Here is a 24,689-nt window from a genome sequence, read left to right on the forward strand (position 1 = left end):
ATTTTCCTTTTGGTTGCTTAAATAACCATTTTAACTAAATGAATAATTTTTTTTTTTTTTAGATTGATTTAGTGTGATACGTAGGTGCGGAACACAGACATGACATCAATGATGTGAATGGTGCAACTTTGGTAGTTTTTCTCCTGCAATCCAAAGACATGCAGCTAGGTTAGCTTGTGTCTCTACATTGCTAACTAAGGATGGCTATGTGTATGTACCCTACAATAAACCGGTGAGTTGTGCAGGATGGACCACAGCCTTGTCCTCTGTGCTGCCTGGGATAGGGTCCGCTTAGCCCTGACCAGGATAAGGTATTAGAAGATGATTGAGGAGATAGACAAAAGCATAACTTGACATTATGAGTCTGTCTCTTTCCCTGTTATTCTACAGACAGCATCCCCCAGACAAAGGTAACTGTGGCAGCTAATCCACTGGCCGCTAACCCGCATCGCAGTGGCCAGGTCATGCTCACTCATTCAGGCCCAGTGAAAGCCAACATTGGTAGGTCACTTCTTCCACCAGGATGCATTCCTTCGCGTTTATAAACGTGGTGATGATGTCATAATGCAATGCAGGATACGATGATGTCACTTGTAAAGCAGGAGTAATAACAGAGAGATAATGTCATCCTTATTTTAAGACCACTGACAACATATTCCTTGGGTGAATTTGGTTCTTCTCAAGATTCATTAAATGACCTTTATTTCCCTCTCCGATTGTCTTAATGGCCATTGGGTAGAAGTCAATTAAAATTCGCATCTGGCTTTCTCGTTTTGTGATTTTTTTCCTTTTCTCCTACAAAAGACATCATGTTCCCTGGCACAGAGGCAAAATCATAATCATTGTTCATTCCCTTTTTCTCAAATTCCCTCGCATCTAATACGGAGTCAATATATAAAGAGTCTCCTAGGTAGAACAGGTACCTCTGTTCGCATCACCAGAATTGCTCCCTTGTTCGTTGTTTCCACTCGTAGTGTCTGACGCCCGGCATTCTCACCTTCCACCTGTACAGGGGCATCCGAGAAATGTGTGTCACCACTTAACTCTTGAGGACATAGTTATTTCCATTATCCCAGATCCTGAGATGAGCTCCACAGGTTAGTTTTTCAATTTTGTCTGCAATAAAAGCCCAGGAATGCTGGAGAATCACACGACAAAAACAAACCAAATGTTATACACTTATCAGTTGCCTATATTGATCTAATTCATCATGTTTTACTAGGTGGTTGCCTTGCCTTGACAATGTCCTTGTTGCATAATATTGGGTTTTAAGCCTCTCTAAAGTACTGTTAGGTTACTAACATTAAATCGATCATTGTGTGTGATCGGTTGTTATGGGAAGGATAATGTAAGAGTTATTATCCAATCAGAATTCTTTATGAAGAATTCAAGCACTTAAGCAATATCTTAATTTCTCTCTCATGTCCACTTTCAGCACAGACCATGAATTGCCACCATCGGTGTTTGCATAATATCACTCCACCCATCCGACTACACCTGTAGCCTTGCTTATGATAACAGAGGAACGCCCTACCCGAAAGAAAATAGTGCCCCCAGCTTCAATGGAAGAGAAAAAAAACCTTTGTGTAATAAGTTCTGCATCCCTCGGTGGCCGTCGCCCTTGAACATTGTTGCGTTTCGTACCGCTGTACAGGAACACGTTTTTTTTTTCAACTGCAAGTTATTTGACAAGACTTTCTGTTATACCAACCACCATCTGGAAAATAAGACATGAAAACAATATTATATTGGGGGAAGAATCTAAATAAAACCCTGCTTTCTTCATTTACAAAGTGTTAGAAACATACATTCCACCAGAACGTGTAATTTTAAATGTCTCGGTTATTTGTAGGAGTAGCCTATAGGCTATAATAACTATTTCGTCACAGTATAAATAATTTTCCCCTGGGCCTTTTTAAAAAAAAAAAAAAAAAAAATTAACATCAGACTTAACATTTCTGTGGAGACGCGTATCTCTCATGCCTTGATGACTCAGAGATGAGACTGAGGATACTCGCTGATTCCTTCAGCGCGCGCCACCTCCCCCCCTGACAGCGTGCGTGTGGCGACGCGGCTTCTCAGGCAAAGATTCTCAGCAGATATTAACGGCAACTTCAGGCACCTTCCACACACGTAAGTAGCGGCTCGCTTCTTCGTCGCCATCATCATCATTATCATCATCATCATCATCATCATCATCCCGTCATGTTTCTTGTGGTCTAGCAGGTAATATTTAAAAATTAAGTTAATTCGGGGGAAAAAAACGTTATTTTCTGCTTTACTCCATTTTAAAAACTTAAAGTAGGCATAACGTTCAAGTTGACATACCTGCTTAAAATGAATGAATGAATTGATGAATAAGAAAATGAAATGCATTTCAACCTAATACTTATCCCTAAACTTTCAACGACGACCGAAGTATAATTTTTCACTGACTCCACTGAAGCACTGGTTCAATATAGCATATGCTTATATCTTAGCTCACATGCATGGGTGTATGTGTGTGTATGTATATGTGTGTGTATGTATGTATATATATATATATATATATATATACATATATATATATATATATATATATATATTATGATTTTTTCAATTTCTCTTTCATCAACATTTACCCAAGACAACTTAAGTATATTTTGTATTTTGCTTGCTGTTGGTTCGGTTCTGTTACTGTGGTCAAGCTGTCCGCGCTCTGCCGATTTGCGGTGCAAATCTACTGCGCTTAAAACGTGTGAGTACGCGTAGGTATAAAATGATGGTGTCAGATCGCGCATAGGAAAACAATATGCTCCAAGCCAGTGGTGTCAAACTGCAGTCCCGGAGGGCCGGAACTCTGCACATTTTGGGGTTTCCACACATTTAACACACCTGGTTCAACTCATTTCACCTCCTTGTGCTAAATACCACACATCTCTTGAGATGAATCATTTGTGATGGAACGGGGAAAGAACTAAGCTACACTGCTCCGGCCTCCCAGGACTGCAGTTTGACACCCCTGCTCTAAGCGATCGTGCATAGGAAATCGGTTCAAGATTTATTGTCTTATGTATGAAGTACAGGATGTACTAAAATACAAAGAAATTATTACTTTCCCATATAATGCATTAACAAGTCTTATGGTTTTATGCACATTTAGTAAAACAAGCCAAGTTTGACAGGCTGTTTCTCAGAATTTCCCCATAATGTATAAATACGTACAGTAACCCGCCGCTGTATCGCGGATCTTTCCCCGACGCATCACAGTTCCCTGCGTATCTCGTACCTTGCTCGTGGTCCTGATTGTTGTGAGCAAACTTTTTGTGAACCCATACTGAGCTTAAAATGGTTTTATTTTTACATATTCCATTATGTGTACAGTGAGAGAGAGAGAGAGAGAGAGAGAGAGATGTGTGTGGATATATATTATGTTATATCCTTAGCCCGACATACACTTATCATTTGTGTTTACACAGTTTGTACATATAGCAAACTTATATTCTTGCATTTATTTTGACCAGCTCCTAAGAATTTACCCATCGCACCTAGTTATCTGATAAAGTTATGCCTATGCGTACATCACGTATTTGAAGAGCGGACGATTTGACCGCGTATCGGCAAAGGGCTGATAGCTTAACCACATCATCCTACTAATCTAATATCTATAGTAGTATTCAGTTAAAAAAATCTATTTAAGTGAGCCTAGCACCAACCATTTATATGGTGTTTTTTTTTTTGTAGGTATACGTACAGTGATAGGTATAAGCCATTAAGGGACGTATCATAGCTAGGCCTATTTACTGGCCAAAATTAACGTTATAGAAATAGGAGGAGTAGATCTTGTGGTGAATGACTGGCAGTTTGTTGATCATACTTTTCATTTAGCTGATACCTTTTCAACATGCCTTTCTTCTCGGACCTCTATTTGAATCTCTTCAGCACCATAACACCTGCCTAAAGTCTGTTGCAGTTTGCGTACATTTTAATTTCCGAATAGTTGTGTTCTTTTACATCTGAATGAATCACAGAAATGTCACTTTCCTTTCAAGATAACCCTCCGTCTTCGTGTGATTTGCGTGATGGTCCAAAATGAAATTTCAGCCAGAGTGCATGTATTTTAGTCGTTTCTCAGGGGGATGTAAAAAATGAGCTGTGATAAAAGCACTTATGATATTTAAGTTTCCGTTTCTCTCTGCAGTGAAAGAAATGTTTCCTGCGTTGTTTATCACCTCCTTTCTGGGTAAGATTATTACAATAATGGACAAATCATAGTCTCTCCATGATGTTTCCATAATTCTCGTCCTTAAGACTCATGAGTGAATGGTCAAGTGTAACATGCAGGTGAATTGTACATAAATATGTGTCTTAAACTTTAAGATATGCAACATATGGACTTTGTTCAAGCAGATAAGCATCACCCACATTGCTTGTTGTTTAATGTCATCATTTTCGATTTCATGATCTTACCTTGTAAACATACAGTATGTGTTTGTTTGAGATGATTATCTGCTTGTGCAATAACAACGTGGTCAAGTCAGAACTCTGGAATAATTGTGATACTTTTCATCTGGTCTAATTATCTGATAAACCGATATGCACTTTCTATATTCTTATTAAGATCACCATGCAGTTTTTTGCGTTGTTTTTTTTCACCTCTGTGGTCATGGGTGTGTGTTTCTGCATTAAGTTTAAGCAATATTTCCCGGAGACAGAGATGACTGATAACATTTTCTTCAGGCACGTTGTCACTGAGCCTCAGTGTAGGTCTGCATGCCGGACCCCAGGCCCTCCCTCTGCCTGTCACCCTGTGCTGTGACCTCGCTGACAGGCCTCCGGAAGGAGATGGTGGCCGCCATTGTGTGTCCAGCTCCCACAGTCCTGCAGGACTTCAGCGACCCGCCCCTTCCCAGAATCCTGTTAGCGTCCAGATCGGCATACAGCTATCTCACAACGAGACTGCAGCGCATGGAAGTAATGGAAACTAACGTCTTAAAAACATAATGGTTATATGGATGTTCCTCTCCACGTCACAGGAGCTGTCATGCGATGAAAGACATGCAGAGAGAAGATTCTAATTTCATTATCAGTGAGCCAATGAGCATTATGGTCTAGAAAAGCCCCACAGCTCCCTAATATTTTTTACATAAGCCCTTCAGTGTCCTGTGTTCAGATATCACTTTGTAGCTTCCAGTTGACTTTATTCAACTGGTCCTGAGAACAGTGTTGAGTCTAACATGCTGATTTGTGTTTCTCTCCAGTTGTCTGCTTTGACATCCTGTGCTGGGTTGACACCAGCCCAGGACAGTTCATTTGTAATATAGAGCCAATTACCAAGCAGCCGGGCACCCCTGTCGCAGTGGTCTCAAACTGTTTGCAGTGAGTATTTGGTCCTTGCAGTGAGTGTTCGGTGGGAGAGTATTGAGTGATCATTCCCTAATGGAGCGAGTCAACACAGAAGACATGATCGTACCAGTATTCATGTGTGTTCACAGAATGATCCTGTCTGACTTGTGCAATGAAGCTACATCCAGTGTGTGAAGATGTAGCATCTTATTTAAAAATCTGCTTTTCAATCACAGCGCAAAGGACACATATGTTACATTGTATAAACATTGTGGCTTGGACTAATGGTTAATGACATCAGCTAAGCTAAACACTGACAGTGAAATCCAAGTAGTTATATGTTTCAAAAAAGTCCCTAACCGTACCTGTTTAACTATGTGGTAATACTTTACTTAAAGTAGTCAACATAATGCATTATAGATCCCTTCATAATGCATTATAATGCATTCATAAAGTATTATAAACACAACTATAACTATTTAGAAAAAAGACCTAACACATTGTAGCCATGTTTATTATGCATTATGAATGGTCTATGAAGCTCTCATCTGTAATGATGCCTTCATGATGCATTATGATGGCTTATACTGACCATTATAATGCATTACGAAGGTATCTATAATGCATTATGGTGACTGCTTTAAGTAAAGTGTTACCAAATATATTTTCCATGGACAGTGCATTAGCTCCTCCTTAAATGTTCCTTATCGTATTTGTTTGTAGACCAGAGTCAAACTCAACAAATGGGACATTCAGAGGGGAGACTGAGTGCAGGTGTGTCGCTGCTGATGATGTCAGGTGCTTCTCGGGTGCTGACACAGTGGACCAGCTGATCTCCATGGAGGTCACCGTTTGCAGTGGCCCACTGACCGCCCACTCCCCCATCATGAGTTTTCGGCCATGGGATCGCAGTAAGGATTCTCAAGTCTTAATGCAACCACTGGCTGTTTATTTAATATTTATGGCAACTGAAGAGCAAATCAATATCAGTTCATTTTTTGTTGTTTTTGAGATGAAACCACCATTGACCTAAAGTCAGGCTTCCCCATCATATCTTACAATATTGGCAGCCAAAACTTGTAATTTGTAATTAGACTTGTAATTGCAATTGCAGTTGTGCAATAAAAAATGTCTTCATTTAGTTATATTTTTTTTTTACTTCAGTACACATTGAATTGTCAAACAAGAATTAAGCATTGCATGCAAATTTGTACAAGTTGATGGTAGTTTAGCAGTTTGCCACTTTCAAATCACCAGTGTGGGAGCAAATATTTTGCCTCTTTGATATTGCTGAAGCATTAACATTGCAGCATGTAGTTTTGCATTCATGCAGGTACACAGAGAGCTGTGTTTGCTTCTGATTAGAATAAACTCCACGTAATCTGAAACATATTGATAGCGAATGGTGCCTTAATTTCTACTTTGAAAATGAATAAGTGAAGCCAGATTTTATATTGCTGGTGTAAACAAAGGCATCCCCCCGAAGAGCTGGTAGAGGTGGCTGGAGAGAGGGAGGTCTGGGTATCTCTCCTGAAGTTGCTACCCCTGTGACCCGGATCCTGGACAAGCGGGTGGTGATGGATGGATGGATGGATGGATGGCTCCTACTAAAATAAGTGTTCTGCTACATGTTCTGCAGTAAATTTGAAGCCCCCAGTTGATCTGTACTACAAAGTAACCATTGAAGGAGATTTGTTACTGACCTGGACTGATTCACAGTCTGTTGCTCACCCACTTGTCTACGATGTCCGCTACTTCCCCAAAGGCACACTGGATTCTTGGGAGGTATGTCCCCGACTGTGCATAATAAGTTTGTGACGCAGGGAGCGTAATGGGTAAGGGCATGGACTGTCCAACGGAATATTGTGAATTCAAGTAGTTATGGGAAGAATGGTTCTAAATTCCATGCATGGCTTGACCAAAGCAGGACCAGTACAGTAACCAATAGGAAGGAGGTTAAACCAGTCAGTAACTGACAGCAGAGTAACTAAGCTAAATAAGCTGTAAATAAATGTGAATTTACCGGAAATAGCAAGGATATACAGCATAAGTGATGTGTGTGAAGTTCTCTTTGCCTTGTGGTTCAAGAAAGCTCATGGGAGTTTTACTCAAAGAAAAATGTTCTGAGGACAGAACAAAACATGATTGGTTAGAGATAACCAATCAGATTGTAGAGGAGGTGGGTCCAAGCAACTGGATGCAGTGGGACCAACTAATTAGATCTCCTCTAGTTGCTTGAACCCACCTTCCCTACAGTCTGATTGGTTATCTCATTGGCATCCAGGTGAACTGAAGCTTTGTTTCGCCCCCGACAGTATGTGGATGGGGTGACCATGCAGCCGGTCTCCCTGAGAAAGTTGAGTCCTGGAGTCACTTATGTCATTCAGGTTCGCTGCAGGTTCCAGCACATACCAGGGCTACAGAGCACCTGGAGTCGACCCCTATACACTGATATTGAAGGTGAAGAATCTTCTGTTGGTGCAATGCACTGCTCCACAATTTAAGGTTTTTGAATGCTTTTGTTGTGATGTAATGGCCAATTGTCCCAATACTTTTGTCCTTATACTGTATATCTTATCATATATGTCATTAATAACCTTGGGAAAACTGTCCAGCTAAATATAGATAGAAAATCCATTTCCACATGTAATAATGTTTAGTATGATTCTGTAATATGTTCAAATGCAGACCAAAGGCACACACTGAGCAAATAAGGCACACAAGACCATACATGAACTAAAACAGAGTAGATAGATATGAATGGATAAATATAAATGCTGAATCTAAATATATAATGAATACACATATAAATATGTATTTACACGAGTGACTGATTAATTTTTATTACAGAGGTGACTTATCTTCCTGAAAAAGTGTTGGTGAGCACTGGTTCAAATGTGACAATTTACTGCATATTGCACAACTGGAGCGTCAATGCCAAGAACGTCGTCTGGTGGCTGAACACACGAGAGAAAGTTCCAGAAAGACAATACTCTGTTATCAATGACCATGTGAGTGGAGTCACTCTGCTGAACTTGGACCCAAAACAGGAATCATATACTCTACATTGCTGTCCGCAGATCGGAGAATGGTCATTCTGTTGCTTGAGTTCTGCGGCCTTGTACACTACAGGTGAGCTGACTCTAGGCGAGTGGTTTGGTAGGACAGTGCTAATGTAAATAGACTATAACCATGCTAATGCTAAGTTACAGTCTAATGCTACCTTATCCTTTACAGTAACTGTAAATGGACTATAACTACGCTAATGCTAAGTTACAGTCTAATGCTACCTTATCCTTTACAGTAACTGTAAATGGACTATAACTACGCTAATGCTAAGTTACAGTCTAATGCTACCTTATCCTTTACAGTAACTGTAAATGGACTATAACCACGCTAATGCTAAGTTACAGTCTAATGCTACCTTATCCTTTACAGTAACTGTAAATGGACTATAACTATGCTAATGCTAAGTTACAGTCTAATGCTACCTTATCCTTTACAGTAACTGTAAATGGACTATGACCACGCTAATGCTAAGTTACAGTCTAATGCTACCTTATCCTTTACAGTAACTGTAAATGGACTATAACCACGCTAATGCTAAGTTACAGTCTAATGCTACCTTATCCTTTACAGTAACTGTAAATGGACTATAACCACGCTAATGCTAAGTTACAGTCTAATGCTACCTTATCCTTTACAGTAACTGTAAATGGACTATAACCACGCTAATGCTAAGTTACAGTCTAATGCTACCTTATCCTTTACAGTAACTGTAAATGGACTATAACTACGCTAATGCTAAGTTACAGTCTAATGCTACCTTATCCTTTACAGTAACTGTAAATGGACTATAACTACGCTAATGCTAAGTTACAGTCTAATGCTACCTTATCCTTTACAGTAACTGTAAATGGACTATAACTACGCTAATGCTAAGTTACAGTCTAATGCTACCTTATCCTTTACAGTAACTGTAAATGGACTATAACTACGCTAATGCTAAGTTACAGTCTAATGCTACCTTATCCTTTACAGTAACTGTAAATGGACTATAACCACGCTAATGCTAAGTTACAGTCTAATGCTACCTTATCCTTTACAGTAACTGTAAATGGACTATAACTATGCTAATGCTAAGTTACAGTCTAATGCTACCTTATCCTTTACAGTAACTGTAAATGGACTATGACCACGCTAATGCTAAGTTACAGTCTAATGCTACCTTATCCTTTACAGTAACTGTAAATGGACTATAACTACGCTAATGCTAAGTTACAGTCTAATGCTACCTTATCCTTTACAGTAACTGTAAATGGACTATAACTACGCTAATGCTAAGTTACAGTCTAATGCTACCTTATCCTTTACAGTAACTGTAAATGGACTATAACCACGCTAATGCTAAGTTACAGTCTAATGCTACCTTATCCTTTACAGTAACTGTAAATGGACTATAACTATGCTAATGCTAAGTTACAGTCTAATGCTACCTTATCCTTTACAGTAACTGTAAATGGACTATGACCACGCTAATGCTAAGTTACAGTCTAATGCTACCTTATCCTTTACAGTAACTGTAAATGGACTATGACCACGCTAATGCTAAGTTACAGTCTAATGCTACCTTATCCTTTACAGTAACTGTAAATGGACTATAACCACGCTAATGCTAAGTTACAGTCTAATGCTACCTTATCCTTTACAGTAACTGTAAATGGACTATAACCACGCTAATGCTAAGTTACAGTCTAATGCTACCTTATCCTTTACAGTAACTGTAAATGGACTATAACCACGCTAATGCTAAGTTACAGTCTAATGCTACCTTATCCTTTACAGTAACTGTAAATGGACTATAACTACGCTAATGCTAAGTTACAGTCTAATGCTACCTTATCCTTTACAGTAACTGTAAATGGACTATGACCACGCTAATGCTAAGTTACAGTCTAATGCTACCTTATCCTTTACAGTAACTGTAAATGGACTATAACCACGCTAATGCTAAGTTACAGTCTAATGCTACCTTATCCTTTACAGTAACTGTAAATGGACTATAACCACGCTAATGCTAAGTTACAGTCTAATGCTACCTTATCCTTTACAGTAACTGTAAATGGACTATAACCACGCTAATGCTAAGTTACAGTCTAATGCTACCTTATCCTTTACAGTAACTGTAAATGGACTATAACTACGCTAATGCTAAGTTACAGTCTAATGCTACCTTATCCTTTACAGTAACTGTAAATGGACTATGACCACGCTAATGCTAAGTTACAGTCTAATGCTACCTTATCCTTTACAGTAACTGTAAATGGACTATAACCACGCTAATGCTAAGTTACAGTCTAATGCTACCTTATCCTTTACAGTAACTGTAAATGGACTATAACCACGCTAATGCTAAGTTACAGTCTAATGCTACCTTATCCTTTACAGTAACTGTAAATGGACTATAACCACGCTAATGCTAAGTTACAGTCTAATGCTACCTTATCCTTTACAGTAACTGTAAATGGACTATGACCACGCTAATGCTAAGTTACAGTCTAATGCTACCTTATCCTTTACAGTAACTGTAAATGGACTATGACCACGCTAATGCTAAGTTACAGTCTAATGCTACCTTATCCTTTACAGTAACTGTAAATGGACTATAACTATGCTAATGCTAAGTTACAGTCTAATGCTACCTTATCCTTTACAGTAACTGTAAATGGACTATGACCACGCTAATGCTAAGTTACAGTCTAATGCTACCTTATCCTTTACAGTAACTGTAAATGGACTATGACCACGCTAATGCTAAGTTACAGTCTAATGCTACCTTATCCTTTACAGTAACTGTAAATGGACTATGACCACGCTAATGCTAAGTTACAGTCTAATGCTACCTTATCCTTTACAGTAACTGTAAATGGACTATGACCACGCTAATGCTAAGTTACAGTCTAATGCTACCTTATCCTTTACAGTAACTGTAAATGGACTATGACCACGCTAATGCTAAGTTACAGTCTAATGCTACCTTATCCTTTACAGTAACTGTAAATGGACTATGACCACGCTAATGCTAAGTTACAGTCTAATGCTACCTTATCCTTTACAGTAACTGTAAATGGACTATGACCACGCTAATGCTAAGTTACAGTCTAATGCTACCTTATCCTTTACAGTAACTGTAAATGGACTATGACCACGCTAATGCTAAGTTACAGTCTAATGCTACCTTATCCTTTACAGTAACTGTAAATGGACTATGACCACGCTAATGCTAAGTTACAGTCTAATGCTACCTTATCCTTTACAGTAACTGTAAATGGACTATGACCACGCTAATGCTAAGTTACAGTCTAATGCTACCTTATCCTTTACAGTAACTGTAAATGGACTATGACCACGCTAATGCTAAGTTACAGTCTAATGCTACCTTATCCTTTACAGTAACTGTAAATGGACTATAACCACGCTAATGCTAAGTTACAGTCTAATGCTACCTTATCCTTTACAGTAACTGTAAATGGACTATAACCATGCTAATGCTAAGTTACAGTCTAATGCTACCTTATCCTTTACAGTAACTGTAAATGGACTATAACCATGCTAATGCTAAGTTACAGTCTAATGCTACCTTATCCTTTACAGTAACTGTAAATGGACTATAACCACGCTAATGCTAAGTTACAGTCTAATGCTACCTTATCCTTTACAGTAACTGTAAATGGACTATGACCATGCTAATGCTAAGTTACAGTGTGAGTAAAATGAGTCTGTTCTGTAGACACGCTAATGCTACACTATTATTTATACCTGGTTGGCTGCATTTCAGAAAGTGACGTATTAATTTCCTGCGAGACCAATGGGGACCTCACAGCCATGACCTGCAGCTGGAACACTATACAGAGTGTGAGGTTCCAATACCAGTAAGATCTCTCTGTTGTCTCTTTGGGTTCTTCTGCAAACATGTTCTTTGGCCTGCCATAGCCATCGGAACTTGGATTTTGTGCTGTTTTGTCCCAGAGTAAGGTTTATGGCGTGCAGCATAACTGAGGGTGCAGGGAACTTCTCTTCGGTCCTGGGCTGCCCCCAGGGGGGACTTGGTATCGGCAGTTGCACCTTCCAGCCCCTTTTTATAATGGCTTGCTACCAGATGTGGGTGGAATTTGGGACGGAGTTGGACCCGCTCAGATCAGCTCCTGTCCAAGTCTTGCCTTTTGACTGGGGTGAGTCGATCCACTCTGACTTCTCATAAGCCTGCATTTCGACCCCTGGGCTTGTTTGACACTTTTTATTGAGTTTTGTTGAGTCCCATAAAAGTGCAGCATGACAGTATCGTTTCTCGTATACTTAATAGCTTTGCATCATGTATTTTGAAATAACCACCATCAACATTTGAACCTTTTGCCCTTAATTTCTTAGTGTATCACAGTTTTTTGTCATTGATTCTCACAGTAAGCTTTTATATTATATAACATATATAATACATCATTATAGCAACTGTACCGTTATTAAGCGACTTGAATTGCAACCTCTGATGACAATGTAGTGGAGGTTAGTGTCCTGTACCTTCTCACTTTCTGCAGTTAAGCCAAATCCTCCATACGACCTGGTGGCCATCACTGATCCAGAGGGCTATCTGAATACTGAATGGAAAAGGCATGAATTGCTTCCGTTCAAATTCAAGTACGAGATGCGTTACAGAATGGACTCACCTGATGCCGACTGGGAGGTGTGTAAAAGTGTCTTGCAAGCTGTGTTTCCGTAGTTGCCCTTCATGCACACGTAGCATATTGTGGTGCCAACAATAGCTATTTTAGTATTTTTAGCTATTGCTCAGTGACGGTAGCTGAAGGTACCACCAAACTTATTGAATCGGAGATGATGTGTGGCTCTGGGGGTTAAGCTGTTGTATCTATAATCAGAAGGTCACCAGTTTAACTCCTGCTGTTGGTAGAGTTACCATTGAGCCCTTACCTCTTGATCGTTCCAGCGATTGTCTGAACTTGCTTTCTCTCAAAAATATATGCCACTTTGGATAATCATGTCAGTTAAATAAATTTTAGAAATGTAAATTTAATACCTTTAATTTGTATGGCACTATCCAAGAACCCAAAGATGCTTTGATGGGGAAAGACCTAGAACACAGACCACCGCTAGGCAATAATTAACGTCAGAATATAAACCGAGTGTAAGTTGAGAGTAGTGGGAAGGAACCTGCCGTTAGTTTCAGCAGCAAGATCTGATTATCTGAAAGGTTTTTCTTTACATTGCAAGTCAAATAAGTGTAGAAGTAATCAATTACTGCAATTGTTAGACTGAATATGAATGAATGTCTCTTTTTCACAGGTTCTTACCTCTTACAATCAGTCAGTTGTGGTTCCAGTGTCGGACCCATGTCAGATTCACACCGTCCAAGTGCGTTGCAGTCGTCACGATCAGGATGGTCTCTGGAGTGACTGGAGTCGTCAGAGCTTCAGCCACGTCCGTAATTCTAGAGGTGCAAGACCGACTGTGTGATTTCAGCTACCCTCTGTTTTTTGCTTGTGTACCATGCAATGTTGTGGATATCCCAAACCTGACAAGTGAAAATGTTAAAGGTAAATGCTTAGATGGTTGATCCAAAGTGAAAGTCATTCCAGAAGAGACCATCAGGAAAGTAAGTTATGGAAAAGAATATGCAGTGAACTGGGGTTCACTGGGTTTCACTGGCGTTCACTGTAATGGAGTTCTGAATGACCATGTCATTTTTGTCTGTATTTTTAGCTCCAAGCAAGGGACCTGATTTTTGGAGGCTGCTTCAAGAAGATCCAGGGAAGAACCAGACGAACGTCACTCTTCATTTCATGGTAAGGTGATGGAAAGGTGTCATCAGGAAATACGCTGTGGCCTCATTGTGCTTAGACGACAGCGTCATTTTCTGTGTTAGAGCTGCTTTTTTTCTGTCCCTCAGCCTCTGGAGAAAGAGAAGCCTTTGTGCTGTGTTGAGGGCTTCCTGGTGGAGTTCCACAACCTCTCTGGCCAGGTGTGGTCTAACAGGCTGGGACTGGTTGTGTTTTACTCATTTCTGTGGAACGAGACCATCCACACTGTTACCGTCATGGCCAGGAATGATGTGGGGTTGTCCCTCAGGAACACGAGAATGATTCTAGCACCACCCACTAAAAAATGTAAGCAAGCTATCACCACACGTAAGATCCGAGGAACATGAAAGGATTTAAACCCTTTCGCTCAGTTTGTCACAACTATGGAGTGCTGCAAATATCCTCCTGTAAAACCAGAACCATCAGTTCATTAGTGCTGCAGTCAAAAAGTTATGAATGCATAGTATGATTTCAAGTGACTCTTATAGCAAAGACATATTTCCGACATTATGAAAATACTGCACAAACCATTTAGTGATGAGTGTGCGTGAAGCTTGACTTTGACTTGGTTACTACACTGCAACGGTCTGTCAGAGCAGAGTGTCGAAAATTGTCTCAGACCCTGATAGAAAGTTGCAGTTCAGAGAATGTCAGAGCCTTTGCTGTACTGGATACTAAAATGCCGGCCGAAGAAAAAGACTGAATAATAAACTCTCTCAATTGTGAAATTTTTTATTAGGGGGACTATAGCTGACATCATGCCAAATGTCTATAATGGGGCATTTTGGAACGTGCTCAGTTAATTTCTCAATGCATTCAGGAGCGTGTAATATGGAAACAGTATGGAACAGTATTATTAGTTGAAAGTGCAGGTAAAAGAACTTAGATTCACACTGTATTATCCTTACATGTGGTTGGTTGTTATCCTCTTAGCTTTCTATGTCGTTAAATACTAATAGACTGGATGAATGTTACTTTAAATCCATTAATATACGAGGTACACTTTCTTGCAAAGTGATCGCTAGTTGACATGCGTCTCCATTTCCCCCCATCCTCAGCGAAATCACTGTCTCAGTTCAGCGTAATGAGGATAAACAGCAGTTGTGTCACCCTGGCCTGGACCCTGCTCCCAGTCCCCTCGAATCCACTGTCATTTGTCATTGAATGGAGGGCACAGAGCACTGTGGGTGGGGTGAAGTGGGTTCGAGTCCCTGCCCACATCCGCACCTTCATCCTAAGAGGTAGGAAGTGCAACTACAGGCCACCGCATGATGCTCAGTACCACATTTAATTGTGTCCGTCATGAATAGTGTCACTAAAACATGCTGTGTGAAATATGCTTATTCCAGTTTATGCATATGACAAGTCCAAGGCAGTGAATTAGATTTTTTCCTTGGTACCAAATTAACTTCATAGTTAGTACTTGTAGCCTATGCAATTTTGTCATTGCTTTTTTGGTACCGCATTACATTAACTGCACCTTTATAATGCCTTCATAATGCATTCATAGAACATTCATAAGCAGCATGTAAGTATACCATAATATCCTGTCACACCTTAAGAGCTTAAATTGATAACAAACATGATATGATTTGATTATATAATCTAATATCATATAATCTTGTAATGTTTGTTGTTAATGTATAATAAAGCTGTCAAGGTATGTTTATTTAAGTGTGTGTGTGTGTTTTTTTTTTCCCAGATCATTTTTTAAGTTCTGAGGACTATGGTTTTACTTTGTATCCAATATTTCCTGACGGCGAAGGGGAGCCAATTTTTGTCGAAGGTAAGTCTTACTTTCCTGGGTATTTGTTTACCAATTTGAGTGGAGAGATGTCGACTTACTGTTTTATTTTGTTTGTTTTCCTCCAGAAGACAGGGGGCGCTCCACGGGACCGCACTCTCCTTATATGCTTCTGCTAGTTATTGCCTTCCTGTTGGTCCTGGCTCTGGCAATTTCCCAGCACCAGTATGAAATCCTTTCTCTTTTATTTTATGTTGAATTTGTTATATAAAGTGACTAGTAAATTGTTTTCTAGAAAAAAACTATAATGGGCAGCATGATGTCACACTGTGACTCACATCTCCTTGATTTGAGTCCTTCTACCACTCTGAGATTGTGCACTCTGAATCAAAGGGTATTAATATTAAGTTCTGGGCATTGTATTAATTGTGTCTTAATGCCATTAAGAAATGCAGAGGAGCCATGTTTTTAATGCCAAACATGATTTTTTAAATATTATAAATCAGGCTGGTTTTCTTAAAGCCTGCCCTTGCATGGCATTTGTATTTGATCCATATTACGGACAGCGTGATATCTACCAAAAATGAAATTCGATGCCCCCATATACCGAACAGTCACACAGATACTGCCCCAGATTCAGAAATTCACAATGTGGCGGTGTTCATCACGACACTCGGGAAGGACGGTGTTGTCTGAGTGTGTGGTCATGTTTGTCACATCTGGCACAGGAAGATGAAGCTGGTTTGGCGAGATGTCCCAGATCCCAACAACTGCTCTTGGGCCAAGGGTGTGGATTTTACCAAGGTGAGTGTATTTTTGAATTTCGGAATTCTATCATCAGAGATCGAATGATCTCTGGACTTTGTGGTTTGTAATGCGATTCCTAAAGCAAGCCTTTTGTGTTTTCAGGAAAAGACTGTGGAGAATCTCTTTAAGCAGCACGAGATGCCCATGTCTTGCCCCCTTCTCTTGGGACTGGAGACCATCTCAGAGGCTCTGATTGTGGATAAGACAAAGCTACCAATAGAGGTCAAAGAGATGGAGTGGACCTTTGACAACACTGAGGAAAGGGAGGCCTGTGTTTCTCCTGCTATGGAGGGCTACCAAGAGCTACCGGCTCCAAAAATGTCCATAACGTCTTCTTCTGCCATGAGTCTGACTCCATCGACAACCGTCTATTCCTCAATACTGTTCCAGGACAAGGCTGGTCTCTGCTGTAGACTTCCCAAGAGCTTCAGTAGTTCCTCAGATGAGGACAAGTCTTCAGGCGACTCCAATATCCCCGAGTCCTCCTTCTGGGGTCTTTTGGATGGGCGCCTCCCCTGTTTTTTGAAAGCGGCCCGCTTCCGCTCTTGTTCTTTCAACTCACAGGATGAGTTTTCAGACACCATGGACTGTGACGATGAGGCTGTCAGTGACCTGGCTGTGGGCGGGGAGTGTTTTGGCATGGGCATGAGTTCTGGTGACCGAGAACAAGGGGAGAATTTGCAGAGGCAAGCTGCCCGTGTGTGTGCCAAGGAGAGTCCTGACCTGAACCCCCTACTGTGTCATCAGGAGTCCACATGCAATTTGGCCGACACACCAGCTCAAATCATCCCTCTGTATGTGCCACAAATCCAGACTTTATCCTTTTGGAGTCCCAGAGGGAAAACACCAGAATGGGTTTCTGAAGTTTGAGAGGAAAAACACAGAGGCAGAACTGAACACTCCGTATGTTCACCCTTTGTGTGCGCGGTGTGACCCTTAGGGCTGCAATGCAAAGTCAAAATATGATAGTTGTTAACCCGTGGCTGATATTGTTTACCAACTGCTGTACTATTCTGTGACTCATGAAGTGTGGCTTTAGTGTTATATATTTATTTTTATATGAAATTGGTTATAATTGTTATAATTCTGCAATGTGCCGCAAATTGAGTTCTCCATTTCCAGTATGTTTCGAGAACTATCTTTGCCTTCTCCCAAAAGAAGTGTGCTTTTCTGTCGTTCCACCCTGTCTATGGCTAACAGAAAAAATACATGCTATAAATCGACTTAAAGATTTGTGACAGAGTTTTTTGGAACATGGAGAGATGTTTTCTGTGTAAAAAAAAAAAGCCAAATTCACCCAAAAACTTCTTGGGAGTCAAAAGACGACTTCTTGAAGTGAGGTTCTCGCTTCACCTGACAGTGTGGGGCCTTCTTTGTGTAGAAAATGTGACGTGTGACCGTGCAAAAATCCTCATTCCAAACAAACAAAAGGCTGAACTGCTAATAGACAGGCAAGACAATACAATGACATGTTCTGGATCAGGTAAAGCAAAATGCATTCATGTCAAACAAGTCACACAAAGACAATGGTAAATCTTTGATTAAACTTGGTAAATGCCAAACAACTCTTTTTTTTTTTTTTTGCTAAGATACGGTACAGAATTAACAAACAATGAATCCTCAATCACCTACTTCATTAAGTTTCATTCATGAACTAATTACTATAGCATACAGAAAAGTCTAATAAGAAAATTAATATACATACAATTTAGATTGGCGTTATCTGTTTGTTAACCTTTCATGTCTTGGACAGCTCAAGGACACATCTGACATGTTGTTTCAAAACATCATAAACGACTTGCCACATAAGTTATGAATAGTCCGAATCGCTCGTCTAGTTTGACCGTTCTTGTTGCGAAATGTGTTTTCCACGTTCGCCGTTCGGAAGTGAAACTTTGGTGTGAAACCTCTTTGGAAAGGAGAAAAAAAATGCAAGCTTTGACTCGTGCAAGGTATGCATTTCCGTTCCAGAAACTGCTGCTTCATCCACAGTCATGCTCACACATATCACTAAATGTTGAAACCAAAAAGTTTGTTTTTGTATAAAATGGTATTCATTATTCATATTTGTAGAGGGCCAATAAGAGAACAGACTGGAGAAGCTACCCACTAAACATTGGACGTCGGATAGGCGTGCAGATCATGTCTATATTAGGTCCGTCAGTCCATGACCAATTCTGGACATCTATACAACGTCCAAACTAGGTCCACAATTTGAACGTCCATCCATGACCCAACTTGCACGTCAATATGACATTCAACATTTGAACGTAATTTTTTTGACGTTATTTGGACGACTATGACAGGTGCAGGAAATATAGTTTTATGTACAAATATCAACATTGTTGTTATCAACATAATAAATGTGAATACAGATGATTATTTCGAAACAAACATGATTTATTATGCCAATGCGTACGTATTTTATGTGCATTTGCGCTGATATGACAATAAATTATATCGTGCATTGTTTTTTATGTTCGTTCTGAAAACCATGTGAAAACTGAGTAGTGCAGAGCAGCTGTAACAGTTTTATCCACGTCCCTCGCGGACACTTTTGTGCACGTGCAGAACGCGGGATTTCAAAATCTGGCAGCAGCTTGATGCCCAGTCGAACAAATTAACATCCAGCTTGCTAAACCAGGTTAATGCTAAATTATGTTTTTTACTTTTCATGATACTTTAGCTCTGTACTGTTCTGTTGTATACACTGTAGCACCGGCGGGGCTCATGTCCCAGCATGCCCCGCGTGCAGTTGTAAATAGCCATTGTTGTGTTGTTGCTGTTATTGTTAATTAATAGGTAATTCCTTATTGTTGCACATGTGTTTACATGTGTCTTGTGTGTACCCGGTCTGATCCTCGTGTGTAATTAGCTTACATAAATGTCCCACCGTGGATGCGTCTTACAGTTCGTTGTCTGACAACTTTGTGTTTCTTACATATAATTATGTTTGGTGCTCTTTGGGTGCCTGATGTAATTCTTGTACGGATTATTTGTTGAGTGGATGTTCCCCGGCAGAGTAGTCTCCGTGTTTCTCTGCTCGCGATACCTTCATCTGCCCGTCGCAGCAATACATTATTTAAATTTAAGTTTTAATTGAAAGCATGGTGAAATTGTTCATTTATATATGAATTTAGTCGAGACACGACATACACAATGTCTAAAATTAGTCGGCTTTTGGTATTATAAGACGTCCACAACGACCACATTTGGACTATAAATAGCCCATACATGGAGATCCCACGGCCGTCAATACTAGACGTTCATTAGACGTCAAAAAAAGACGTCGCCTGGCGTTACAAAACAACCCCTTCAGTGGACCAAAATTGGACGTCCAAAAACGACATATTAAAGATGTCATTCCGACGTCACTATGCGCAGTGGGTATTTAAGAGGTCAATCAATTAAGCGTTCAGATGGATTATTTCTCATTTGTAGCATCAACTCACTACTTACGTTTTTCTGATGTTAAAATTAATTATAAGCATATCTTGCGTTTTCTAAATACAAAATGTAATCATTTTAAAAAACAATCCTAATTAAATGTTGGTTTTAGGCTGGTGTATATAATTGCTTCATCATCCCACTCCTCATCTTGTGGACAACGAGAACTTAATTTTACAAATGATTATGATTTTATTTGTGAAAGGAATTGCCTGAATACTTTATGTCATGCCATAGTTTCCCTGCTTATATACTTAAAACTGAAAATCCAGGTTAACTGAAACATTAAGGCATACCTGCTTGCTCCCCAATGCGGCTGTACCTCAGGAATGGGCTCATTAAATTCAAGTGTGGCCAATTAAAGAGTGCTAATGAAAGACTGAAGCTTTCTGTCTTTCTTTATCAAGTAAGGGGCAGGGTGTGGTTAGAACAGTGTATTCCCACGGCAAACCAACTTATTCGGATGTTTGCTAAAAAAGTCTCCACAAATATTGCTGTTTTAAATTAGCTCCAATACTGAGTAATAATTACTGTGGTATGTATTTAATATACCATGGTTAAAACTTATTAAATTCCTGTTAGAATAATATTATCAAATTCCTGTTGGAAAGTCTCCCAAAATGGCGCAAGAGCTACCCCTTCTGGATGAGACCGCGCAGTGCCCTTAATGCGTGGCATGTGCCTTTAAGGCTTACAGCAGTGCGTGGGAACTGGAGCAGCTGCGTTTTTCCCTGTTGGCTTGATGCCAACACATCTCAGAAATGTATGACTGTGTCTCAGATGCAGTGTTTGATAACCTGAATTCAGAATGACTAGTGACGCTTTCCTGATGTCTATACGTGTCACAATTCTTACTGGGTGCAGAGTTTAATCCGTTTTCCCAGATTCTGTAATTGCCATTCAATAGGGACAAAGATTGTTTTGCTTGGCCAAAATCTCTCAGATAATCAGTTAAAATGGAGATTTTTTTTAAAAATCCTCGTTTAGACCAAAAAGGGACAAAGATAATGCACAAACAAGCCTTTCTTTTGAGGTTTTGAACATGCTTGTTTTATTACATTTTTATTGCAGACAAATTTTATTGCGGTGACCAGTCTCTCCTACCTAAAACAATGATCTGAGAAATGTAATAAGCAGTTGCTATTGCTAAAAGCTAAATGTGCTGATGGCCTTTTACACAGCTGTTAATGATGTAGCGTATAGCAACATGTTGAAGACTTAACTCAAAGCTCTTTGAAGGCTTTGCTATAATCTACTACTGAGTCACAGATGCTGAGCCTCATTCACTCTAGGTGAGTACAGTCTTCACAGAATCGATGGGAAATGACCAATGGCGCACGTCTACCCCGTCATCTAGAATTATATGAATTATAGTTGGCTAGATTTTGAATAGGGGGAATGATGCAGGTTTGTTCTTCAAAATCATATTATATATGACTACTATTGATCTCAAGGTACTTACCACCTTAACTTCCCCAACATTAGAGCTACAGTAACCTATTGATTACTGATGCCAATGGAACATTATAATCTTTTATCGAAAATGGCAAGATGGCGATATGCATGAATAACATGCATGAGACCTGGTTGTAGATTAAGCAGAAGCTGTGGACTTGCCATGGGCTGTATGTTGAGAGCAGAAGATGCTGACGGCGAGAGCTGCAGTCCTCGCCGGTCACTGTGTGCCTGGTGAGCAGGTACTTTTCTCAGCATGGTTCCTGCTCTTGTAAAAGCAATAAGTCGCATGGCTTTTCAGAAGGACGTCCAGGTGGCCCTGAATGAAGCTCCTCGCTTCAGGCCTGATGTGTAGAGCCATGAATTAACCACTATTAGCTCCTTGCTGGTTTGATTTGGCTTTTCGATACAGTTCCCATGGCAAAAGCATAAAGCCGCAGCTCAAGAATCCCCAAGTGGCATGAATCGTGGCTGTCGATTATATGGTGTATATTGATTATGCAGTAATGCGTGATGACGTTTAAAACTCAAGCGTGGGATTGTTTGGGGTTGACTTCCTCGACATTGATCTCACAGTCCTTCTATTTCCCCCTCAAGATTTAACAGACCTACATGCAAATCTGAGGAGATCTAAAGCTTTTCGCTTGGCTTTTTATGGGGTCATTTAAGACCAGGAATCACTGCTGTTACTCAATCATCTTTCTGAGCTGAGATTTCTGAAAATATAATGTAACACAGTATATTATAGGTAAAGTCTTACTGGTGTATGAAGTGTTATATTTATAGAAATACAATGACTTTCCTCCACAATATAACACCATATAGACAAATAGTCACACTGACAAAATACAACATTACATTTTTTTTAGCATTTCTCATAATTTATCAGCACTTTATAATAGAAGTTGCATGTCACTCATTATTTATCTTCTGTTGAGAAGCCTTGATATTCTGGAATGCAGAAATGATGCACCAGACACAGGGATTGGAAGATGGAATGGGGGTGTTTTATTGGATCTGTCAGAGGGCTGGCAGGCAGGACAAGCTGCATACAAAACAACCGTTTGCTAGGGAGCAAAATGTCTCACCTTAAACCCACAAGGGCCAGACCATTGCTCCCCGGCCTTCCTTCTAACACACACCAAACTTGTTTTATTACTCTTGGACAAATAGTTACAGGTGAGCAGAAGGGCCTGACCTCACCTCTCCCCATGTAACACTTACTGGGGACTGGGAGGGAGGAAAAATGTGGACTGTCTGGCAGGGAGCTCGGAGGGAACGAAAACATGGACCGACTGCCAGTCCCCGAGGACTGGATTGGGAAGACGCTGCTGTAACATGGAAAGGTATGTAAAGGGATACTTGTATGTCCTGAGCTGGATCAAAAATCCAAAGACACAGTGGCCCCCGTAGCCTAGAGCCGAATAAGTGTACAGTATGCTGACAACCATAAGACAAACATTGCTTGCTTGCTGTACATTGTCATTACATTATTTGAGAATGTTTCAATCAAGAAGGATTGGGCCGCAAAATTGTGCATGCCTATACTTTAGGGGATAATGTACACTTCTCTACAGACATTCATTTTTCATTCATTTAAGCTTAGAAATATTTGTCTTTTACACAGCTAATGATTCAGGTTTTTACATATAACATGGTTCGTTAAATATATTTCTAATATCCTCCTGAGACCCAAGGAAAAAAGTTTCCTTCAATTTTAGGTTATTTGTCTTTGGAGGAAATAAGACATCTTACAATTTAGATTTTTTCAAATTAATTTTTATTTTTAATTTCACAGCATGTCCTCTTTAGTGTACAACAGGAATAAATATGTTTCCTTGCATCAGTGAAAAGATAGATGCAAAAACAACACGTCCACTACAATGGACATAAATGAATGGGTGGGATCTCAGGAGGATATATTAATATCATATCATTCTTTATGTTCTCTTACATTTTAGTTTAATTTCATCTTACAAATTTCGCTAATACTTTATTGTAATTATTTTCCCTTTTTGCTCTATTTTCACTTCCTCAAACTGCTCGGAAGGTCACTGCGCCTTAAGCTGACTCCTCACCAAAGTGACTCTCCTACACCTGTGAAATCCTGCTGCAAATGTAATTTCCTGTTGAATAAGGGAATTTGAGGAGTTCAACCCAGCTGTCTTCTCTTTGCAGGTAATACATTATGATTAGTACCCTGTCCAGTAGCATGTACACAAACCGACTAAGATTTTATTCTGCCATTCTGTGTTGGACCTAAAAATCTTACGCATTTCACAATGTCTATGTGACCTTTGTGACTGATCTTCAGAATCTTTGCCACCACTTCCATTAATCTTATAAGGTGGAAGCTTATAAAAGTCTTCAAAAGTTAACTTCAGTGTTGTGGTGTGAAGTTTTAGTAGATTAGGCATGTTTCCTCTGTCCAGAATGTTATGGGCTACATAACTGCATTCACTGCATGCTCTCTGAAAGCTGGGTAGATGTTTATAAAAACCAAATCTATCCTTGACTACAAAGACCATTCCATACATATTGTAACAGACGTGGGAGGGGGCGGGGAATGTGACAGTTTTAAACTTGAGAAGAAGTTGGGCACTGACACCCCAAAACCGTAATGAGCTGAAGGTACAGTTGGGTTGGCAGAGGGAGAAGATCAAGTAATGCTAAAATATGCTTTGATGAATTTCAAAAAACATTCAGTCAGAGCAGGTACCTGCAAAGTAGCGCAGGTATTATGTAATCAGTGCTGGTTGAGAAAGATGGGAGGGGCATGTTACCAGACTAAAGCAGACTATTTATTGGTATTCCTCCCTGCTGCCAACTAACTGGGAATGCTAGCTGTCTGCTCTAATGCTGTTAGTGCACCCTAATACAGTGTTCCTCAACCCGGTCCTTGTGGTCTCCCAGACAGTCCACATTTTTGCTCCCTCCCGTCTCCCTGTCAGATAGTCCACATTTTTGCTCCCTCCTGTATTGACAATTCTTTTCAAACATCACTAGATACTGTAAGTATATTCCCCTGTATGTAGGGGAGG

General features: G+C 39.9%; 1 protein-coding gene and 1 long non-coding RNA gene across 2 annotated transcripts; both read left to right on the top strand.

Moving 5' to 3' along the window:
- Window positions 1-421: 421 nt before the first annotated feature.
- Window positions 422-1,523, top strand: LOC140581513 (uncharacterized). The gene is made up of 3 exons (XR_011984605.1): window positions 422-501; window positions 1,013-1,097; window positions 1,436-1,523. It is a non-coding gene; the product is annotated as an uncharacterized lncRNA (long non-coding RNA).
- Window positions 1,524-2,118: 595 nt separating this feature from the next.
- On the top strand, window positions 2,119-17,969 carry LOC111841005 (leptin receptor-like). Its single transcript, XM_072704432.1, has 19 exons — window positions 2,119-2,133; window positions 4,181-4,222; window positions 4,811-4,953; window positions 5,241-5,358; window positions 6,049-6,236; window positions 6,965-7,110; window positions 7,641-7,785; window positions 8,176-8,457; window positions 12,164-12,257; window positions 12,355-12,557; window positions 12,918-13,063; window positions 13,681-13,831; window positions 14,098-14,180; window positions 14,285-14,501; window positions 15,254-15,436; window positions 15,898-15,981; window positions 16,068-16,164; window positions 16,668-16,743; window positions 16,849-17,969. The coding sequence occupies exons 5-19, from the start codon at window positions 6,164-6,166 to the stop codon at window positions 17,614-17,616; spliced, it is 2,748 nt and encodes a 915-aa protein (XP_072560533.1). The 5' UTR covers window positions 2,119-2,133; window positions 4,181-4,222; window positions 4,811-4,953; window positions 5,241-5,358; window positions 6,049-6,163; the 3' UTR covers window positions 17,617-17,969.
- The last annotated feature ends 6,720 nt before the right edge of the window (window positions 17,970-24,689 follow it).

The sequence above is a fragment of the Paramormyrops kingsleyae genome, chromosome 21, assembly GCF_048594095.1.
Source record: "Paramormyrops kingsleyae isolate MSU_618 chromosome 21, PKINGS_0.4, whole genome shotgun sequence".
NCBI lineage: Eukaryota > Metazoa > Chordata > Actinopteri > Osteoglossiformes > Mormyridae > Paramormyrops > Paramormyrops kingsleyae.